The 8,634-nt window shown below is 40.7% G+C and overlaps 1 protein-coding gene across 1 annotated transcript in view; it reads right to left on the bottom strand.

Annotated features, from left to right (window-relative positions):
• The window catches only part of SEC22C (SEC22 homolog C, vesicle trafficking protein), a 21,117-nt gene that overhangs the window by 1,750 nt on the left and 10,733 nt on the right, over positions 1-8,634 (bottom strand). The window contains exons 6-7 of the mRNA XM_010178301.2: positions 2,430-2,548; positions 1,765-1,830 (exon numbers count right to left, since the gene is read on the bottom strand). Of these exons, the coding sequence (XP_010176603.1) occupies positions 1,765-1,830; positions 2,430-2,548 (185 nt within the window). The remainder of the gene's footprint in view (positions 1-1,764; positions 1,831-2,429; positions 2,549-8,634) is intronic.

Here is an 8,634-nt window from a genome sequence, read left to right as displayed (position 1 = left end):
TGATCTCATTTAGGTTCCTGCTCTGGCAGGGGGATTGGACTGGATGATCTTTCGAGGTCCCTTCCAATCCCCAACATTCTCTGATTCTGTGACAGGTGGAACCCATTTGCTAAGCAAGTGTGAAAAGCATCAACCCTTATAGGAGAAAACTAAAAATTCACAAAGTGCTGGCAGAAGAGTTACTTTTTTAACTCAGGCAGCAACAGATCGTGCTTTCTCACTTCAGGTCACAGTTTCCAACTGTGCTGATGACACAAGTAGAGATCAGCATCTAGAAAGCACTTCACATTTGAGCTCAATTTATGCACAAGCATTTTGTGAAGATGACTGTTATAGATCAAAAGGATAAGAGAGAAATTTTTATTTAGCTTCTCTAGCTTCAGGTACTAACTGGAAAAAAGCAGGACAGAGCCTTTCTTTGTGAAGAAATTACATGCATCAAGTATTTAGATCCAAATTACTACCTCTAGCTGCCATGAGCAGAGGTGTAAGAAGGCAGAAAGACACTAAATTGTACCTATTATGATACAATAAATAGTCTCTCCACAAGTTTAAAGTACTATAGATAAAGAGAAGTCTTCAGATAGTGGTCCCCAAACTATCAGCCAAATGCAACAGTACTAAGCAATAAATCCAGTGTAGGCATTATGTTATTCCTTCTGTCAACTAGTAACCCAATGACAGCAGCTTCCTGTGATAACAGGCTAAAAACTGGAGACTTTACCAACAACACACTGCTCTCAAGTTAAAGGTTGTGGATCACTGGTTTAGTGCAATGATCAGAAAGAGACTTTTGAGGGCTGGAGCAGCTCTCCTGTGAGGACAGGCTGAGAGAGTTGGGGCTGTTCAGCCTGGAGAAGAGAAGGCTCCGGGGAGATCTTATAGCGGCCTCCCAGTACCTGAAGGGGCTCCAGGAAGGCTGGGGAGGGACTTTTCATAAGGGCAGTTAATGAAAGAACAAAGGGAAATGGCTCCAAACTGGAAGAAGGCAGGTTTAGATTAGATATTATGAAGAAGTTTTTCACTGTGAGGGTGGTCAGACACTGGAACAGGTTGCCCAAGGAAGTTGTGGCTGCTCCTCCCTGGAAGTGTTCAAGGCCAGGTTGGATGAGGCTTTGAGCAACCTGGTCTAGTGGAAGGTGTCCCTGCTGCTGGCAGGGGCGTTGGAACTGGATGAGCTTTAAGGTCCCTTCCAACCCAAACTACTGTATGATTCTACAATTTAAGGAACCTTTCAAGAACCTCCCATTTGGAGCATATGATATTTTCCTCATTCAAACTCTTCTGCAAAAGTTACATTAGGGAAAAAAAATATCTAAGGAAGTCAGGAACCACATTTGTCTCAAGAATTAGAAGTCATTTTTAATGTAAATGAGAACATTTTCAATAATGTTGCTATAGTGTATAAGTCTTTCAAGGTGGTTATGCTACAAAAGCCCAACACTAAGTGTGCCACTGTCAGAAAGACATCATGTCTATCCCTTTGGGAAACAAACCATCTTTGGGCTAGTGCTTATTTATCACACTCAGCCCCATTTGGCATGTTAAAACATGAAAGCACTGAAAAATCCTGTAACTGCAATTTGCCAAGGGTCAAACTGTGCCTTTAACTATATTTATGCCACTTCACTGGAATATCTCAGTGGGATCACTTGGGTAGGATACTAAAAACCAAACTGTTCCTCTGCATAGTGGAAAATTATTTTGCCTTGTATATTATAATATAAAAATAACCAGAAAGTATTTTATTTACAGTTAACATACCTGAAAAACACAGGCTAGAAAAGGTAGGATAAAAGCTATCACATTTCCAATTCCTTCATGGTCCTCCTGTTTGGATTAAAAGAAGTGACAAACAACTACGTCAGCTGCCATTTTTAGCAAGTACTGCTTGATATTTTAGAACACTACATTTCATCAAGCACCCTTCATCCCAGTTTATGTTGATTGACTGTAACAGTGCTAAACAGCAAGATCAATATTACTGAACAAGATACCAAGAACTGAGGATTTTGTGACAATTCCTGCTAAATAAAATTGTGCCACCATATAATTGGGACACCTTTTTTTTTTTTTTTTTTTTTTTTAAAGCTGTTTACAATTTTACATTTGTTTAAAAAAAATTTCACACATCTAGAACAAAATACAAGAATGGAACGAAACAAATCCAGCCACCTTGGCAAGACTAAAAGATTTCTCCAAATTTTTATCTTCCTAGAAAAGAATAAAATGCAATGTGCTGTGATATACAACAAAACACAGGAGGTCTAGCAGGTGAGTAATCAATTGTACATTCCCTAGACAAACAAAACACTTCTTGTGGAAAGATGTAAGAGCTACTAAGAAGCAGAACAGCCACCCTTAATCTGGTTATTCAAATAACCTTCCTCCTTTGACTCATTTACAGGTTTCAATTCAATCAGGGTTACCTGAAATGAATACTCTGCCAGATGAACTCCTCGAATGAGATTCAAAGCTCCACACATGATGTTCAGAACAAGTGACAGAATCCCCAGGGGAGTCACACGCTGCATTCTGTAAGTAGGGACTTTAAAAACAAACAAACAAACAAAACAACAAAAAAAAACCCCAACAGACAGACATTAGTGAAAGTTTGCACTATTACTTTGAATCTTTTAATATAAAACAACTCAAATTAGTTTATGCAGATTTTAAACATTTTCAAAACCTTTCATGCTTGCTCTAAAGATCAATTATGAATAGAAAACCCTTTTTTTTTTTGCTGCATTACAATGTTCAGTTCTTCAGACATCTAGAAATCAGCAAGAGCTCTGGAGTATTTTTTTAAACAGATTAAGCAGTGGAATTTGTTCTTGAGCTACTTGGCATTCATGTCTTCTTTTAGAAGATATTTTTCAACTGTTTGTTACAGCAGATTAACACACTTAACACCTTTCACAGGTTAGTAGAAAAGCTAGAGGCTTTAAGAACCCAAAGGTCTGGGAATGAGTTTAGATTTCTGACACTCATAAAAGCAAGACAGCGATTCATCTCTTCCTCAGCTGATAATTATGTATTTCTTCCCACCGACAGTTTGAGGGATCAGTCTAGTACAGAGCAATTTCATTCCACCTGCCCAGTTTCCACACAGCATTTGGTGCCCTAACCAAGCAGTTGCCAGAACACAACTGTAGGAACCAAGAACTTTGTTGCTCTGCTGCTAGAATAGTTGTTGTGGTAGTTGGGAGGATGATTCTGCCCAGTCACAGCAGGGAAATGTCTGTCATGAACTGCTGCTCTTACCTCCAGGACTCTCAGATTGATAAAATATAATCAAAACTGGGGCCTAAACCACTTTAATTTAGGAATTAAACTGGTTACTATTGTTCTTGGCCTTTGAGGCACATTTTCCAACACATTCCAACTCCCTTTCTCCCAACCTACCCACATTTCACAGGGAGTGAATTATCTGTCTCCTTCCTTTCTCACCTTCTCCACTACTACCTACTACTTCACATCCACGCCCCCAAATATCATTTTATTGATATGATCTAATTGATCCATACCTAATTAAGGTCAAAGCAATTACTATAAATGTGTATTTAACTTTAGAATCTGCTGCTTCTAATTCAGCATTTTGGTTGCCCAAAAGATCACCTGGTTTTTTGTTTGGTTGTTGTTTTTTTCTCCCCTAGCTATACCAGCTAGCCCAACAATAGACACCACACCTAGATACTCACCTACGTTTCATCCCTGCCCTTGGATCACAAGTAGAACATTGTCAGCATAACAATAAGAAGCTGAGATACCAACATCCAGATCCTCTCCCGCACCAACACCCAGAAGATACAGGAGATAATGAAGGAGTGGTGTGGTTGACATGCCTGAGGGATGGGATTGCCATCCAGAGGGACCTGGACAGGCTGGAGAAGTGGACCTAGATGAAACTCATGAGGTTCAATAAGGCCAAGTGCACAAGCACCTGGGTCAGGACAATCCTCATTATCAATGAGGCTAGGAGATGATCTGCTGGAAAGCAGCCCTGAAGAAAAGGACTTGGATGTAGTAGTGGATGGAAAGCTGGATGTGAGCCACCAATGTGCATCTGCAGCCCAGAAGGCCAACCACATCCTGGGCTGCATCAAAAGAAGTGTGGTCAGCAGATCCAGAGAGGTGACTCTGCCCCTCTACTCTGCTCTGCTGAGACCTCAGCTGGAAAACTGCATTCAAGTTTTGGAGCCCTCAGCACAAGAAGGACATGGACCTGTTGGAATATGTCCAGAGGAGGCCACAAAAATGATCTGAGGGCTGGAGCAGCCCTGCTGTGAGGACAGGCTGAGAGAGTTGGGGCTGTTCAGCCTGGAGAAGAGAAGGCTCCGGGGAGACCTTCTAGCTGCCTTCCAGGACCTGAAAGGTGCCTCTAAGAAAGTTGGGGAGGAACTGTTCACAAGGGCAGGGAGCAATAGGACGAGGGGTGATGGTTTTAAACTAGACAAGGGCAGATTTAGGTTGGATATTAGGAAAAAGTTGTGCAATATGAGGGTGGTGGATCATTGGAACAGGTTGCCCAGAGAGGTAGAGGAGGCCCCATCCCTGGAGATATTCAAGGACAGCTTTGATGGGGCTCTGAGCAACCTGCTCTAGTGAAGATGTTGGACTAGATGACTCTTGAGGGTCCTTTCCAACCCAATACATTCAATGATTCTAATGAGCCCTCAAGAAGTCTCCCCAGCTCTCAGGATCTTCTGGATCCTGCCCAGATGTAGCCAGCTCCTGACTACTGCAGGTAAACTAAGCAACACATCAGCTATCAGCTCTGCCTTCGTTTCAGTGACAGATGAAACACCGTAACAGCTTAAATACTGCAGCACTGCACGGTTTAAGACAGGAAAACACTTGTGCCTTCTCCTTCAGGAGAGATTTTGATAGATGGATGTAAAAATGTTTGGTGCCAGACTAATATAGGGGATATAAAGTATCTTTTATAAATGTCTATGTAATTAATTTGTCTGGCATGCACTCATACATCCATAACTTCATCTCCAAATCAGCTGCAAAAGGAACTGTATTAATTCCATTTGATATATGTCACATTATGTAGCATTACTGGATATTATCAGTGCACCATGTACATTTACACACTCACCTAAAGAAATGGTGCAAGTAACTATCACTCAAAAGCAATTTTGCTTTTTTGTTATGCAGTGAAATTTCAGGTCCAAACAGCTCGATGAACAGAAGCTGTACCAGCATGTTTGTTCTTTCACTGACACGAGTATTCACTTCCCTATTATTTTGGATAAATTAAATAACGTTGCAGCTACAGATCTCTCTCTCCCTCATGGAAATTTCCCAATAAAGACACTGTTTCTTCTTCCTTCAGTTTCTAAGGGTCACTTCAGAGGCACACAGTGTATCTCAAATAAAGACAAATTATCAAACACACATGTCATTCATTATACAGGTTCTTGCAAACTATACATGTCAAGAGTTCACAGTCCCCAGGGAAGAATAATTCAAGTCTCAATATATTGCTTCTGCAGCACAGAATATTATGTAGAAGTTTGTCTGTTTGGGTTTTTTTTCCAGTAGGATAAGAACTGCATTCACAGATGCAGGGAGATTTCAATACCCAGTTGCTCAGGGTTCAGATTCTGTGAAAACTGATGTTTAAATTCTGTGCTGTGGAGCTTTATCTCTGCTATATCATTCTGAGGTTTAATTCACAAACTGAAATTGCACAGAAGAAGAGAGATGGGTGCTGCTAGGGAAAATTATTACACTTCCTTGTGGGAATTCAATCATATTTTTGTAAACAGAATTTCATACTAGAATTCCTTATTACATTAAATGAGAGAGGACAAGCACAATCTTGCACAAGTTAACAGTTAAATGTTAATTGAGTTTCAAACTGATTTGACTCTTCAAGTAGAAAAATTGTGCACTGTAGAGTACAAGAACTATACAGAAGATCTTCTGGAGATTGTGGATTATCCAGCACTCAGGAAAAATGCATCTGCAGGTTTGAACACGTACAGAATAATTCTGTGAAAACACCCTCACACAATGAAGAAATTGAAACTTCTGCCTATAAAAGATTTTCTGAGCAGAGGCCTCTGGCTGTTTAACCAGAGACTGACATGAATGTCTGTACCACGCTCCATTCTGGCTCTTCAAGGCAAAGCACAACAAGGGTTTGACAATGAGTCACAAACTCAAAGCTCCAGATAAAGACAGCACCCAGGAGTGAAAAATGAAATCAGATTCAAACATTTTAAAATAAAACGCAAGCACACAAAAGACAGATGTGAGACATCTTCAAAAAACACTTTAAAAAGGGTTCTGTGAAGGGCTCCCCGCGTGCCTACAAAAGACTAAGAACATTCATCAAGGCTGCATAATTTAACAGCAAGCTTTCTAGACAAATAGCACAAGTTGTTCTTTTACTTCATGGAGCCAGTTCTGATGTGAAAATTCTCCCTCTTCACATAAAGCTCTTTACACTTCACATTCCTCCTGTACATACATCCCACCGTTCTCCGGAAGGTTATTAGCTGTGCCCATATCAAGACACACGGCGAGGCTTTTATAACAGCTGAGGTTCTATAGATGTTGGTCAAGGATACAATGCCAGTGGCTTCACAGCAAGAATTGGGCTGGGTTTAATTAACAAAGGAAGGAACAAACAGAAGAATGAATGAAAGAAAAAAATAAAAATAAAAAGTTCTTATTCCCATATATACTAAAAAGGACAAAACTGCCCTGACTTTTCAGACTCCTTTCACACTTGTCCTGGTTTCTCTAGGATAGAGTTACTCTTCTTATTATTACTAGAACAGCTGTGTTTTAGTTTCATTGTGGGATTTGTTATGAGAAGAACATTGATAAAGTACTTATGTTATTAGCTGCTGCTGGAGCTCAAGGTCATGGTGTTTGGGTAGTTTGCAGGTGCAAAGGAGTGAGAGGGGAGATGTGTAGTAAATGGCAAACCCCAAATTGGCGTTTGGATGTGCCAGTGAGATATTTCAGATCATATCACGTCATGTGCAGTATATTAACCAGGGCTGACCAGAAATTGGGGGGATTCTCTCAGGGATTGCTCGGGCTCTCACTCTTCTGGGGTTTTGGTTTGGAGACTGTCTCTGCTCTGGGATCACTGGCTGGCACAGGCTGGACATCAGTCAGCGGGTGGTGAGCAACTGCACTGTGCATCACTCAGTTGTATATTCTATTCCTGTTGTTATAATTTTATTTTAATTAGCAAATTGTTTTTATCTCAACCCATGAGTCTCTTCACCCTTTTCTTTCCAATTCTCTCCCTAACTCCCGGGAGGGGCGGGGGGAGAGTGAGAGAGCAGGCTGTGTTTGGCTGCAAACCACCACAACACTAAAGTTAAGAACATCACAAGGGATGTGATCACACAGCTCCAAAGAAGATATGAACCAGCTACAACCACGTAAGGACACTGATGTTGTCATCAATCCACTGATTGATTGATCTTCACTACAGAATACAGACACAAATAATTCTGCTCTCCTGCAACCATGACACTTCAAGGTATGTTCAAGAAGTCTCCTGTATAGCATACATAATATAAATAACATTAATATGGGAACAAAAACCATCCACACAGCTAAACTTAGAGCAGCAAAGTGGGATTTCACTGGTAGGTAATGATGAGAGGAGAGAGCATTAAGCCAGGAAAGCTGACTCCAGCTGAGAGAAACACATGATCATAAACACAATCCTTAAAATAAAGGCAGAACAATCTGGAAGAGTATTTGGGTTAGACCAGAGAGAACAGCCAGAAATAAAAAAGCCAGATGGGAAGTAAAAGAAAGCAATTAAGAATACGAGGAAAATGAAAATGTATTTCTGATCTGCGGACACAGACTAGCTTGCAAATGTTGACTGGCACTGAAACTGTTCACACTAGTGCAAAGGATTTCGAAGCCCTGTCACGTCATGAAAATATTTAACCTACCTCCATGCACAGTTCTGAGGAGCACTCACAAATCTGATGGGCAAATAAAATGTTTTCAATTCTATTTTTTCTTCCTCCTGGTCACTGCCCCTTTATATTTTAACTTAAAATACCTATGTCAAATTAGATTCCAGCTCATCCATCAGAAACAATAAGACTGAGCAACTGGAACTTAATTTTATTAGTGTTTCATAAGCCAAGGACAACAAAAAAAAAAAAAGAGGAAATAAAAGCTCAAGGCATTCCAGCTGCATTTAAATCACCATGCTAATAGGATTAAAATAGGGACATGGTTTAGCAGTGAACCTTGCAGCGTTATATTTATGTTTGGACTCAATGATCTCAAAGGTCTTTTCCAACCTAAATGATTCTATTATGTCATTTTGTAGAGGAAGTAGGCAGGACTTTGACTGAAACACAAATAAGATACCAATTTTATAGCCAGTAGAGGAAAGTACTTCCAAAATCAGGTAAAATGTCACTTGGTCCTTGGTTGAACAGACCCACCCCCACCTCTCTCCACGGGACTTGGACAGAGACACAAGGTCTCCCCTCAGCCTCCTTTTCTCCAGGCTCAACACCCCCAGTTCCCTCAGCCACAAGGGAACTCAGCACACTTGTGCTCCAGACCCTTCCCCAGCTCCGTTGCCCTTCTCTGGACACGCTCCAGCACCTCCATGTCCTTCTT

This window comes from Antrostomus carolinensis, unplaced genomic scaffold, assembly GCF_000700745.2.
Source record: "Antrostomus carolinensis isolate BGI_N321 unplaced genomic scaffold, ASM70074v2 scaffold9751, whole genome shotgun sequence".
NCBI classification, from domain to species: domain Eukaryota; kingdom Metazoa; phylum Chordata; class Aves; order Caprimulgiformes; family Caprimulgidae; genus Antrostomus; species Antrostomus carolinensis.
This window is presented reverse-complemented; position numbering and strand designations above follow the sequence as displayed.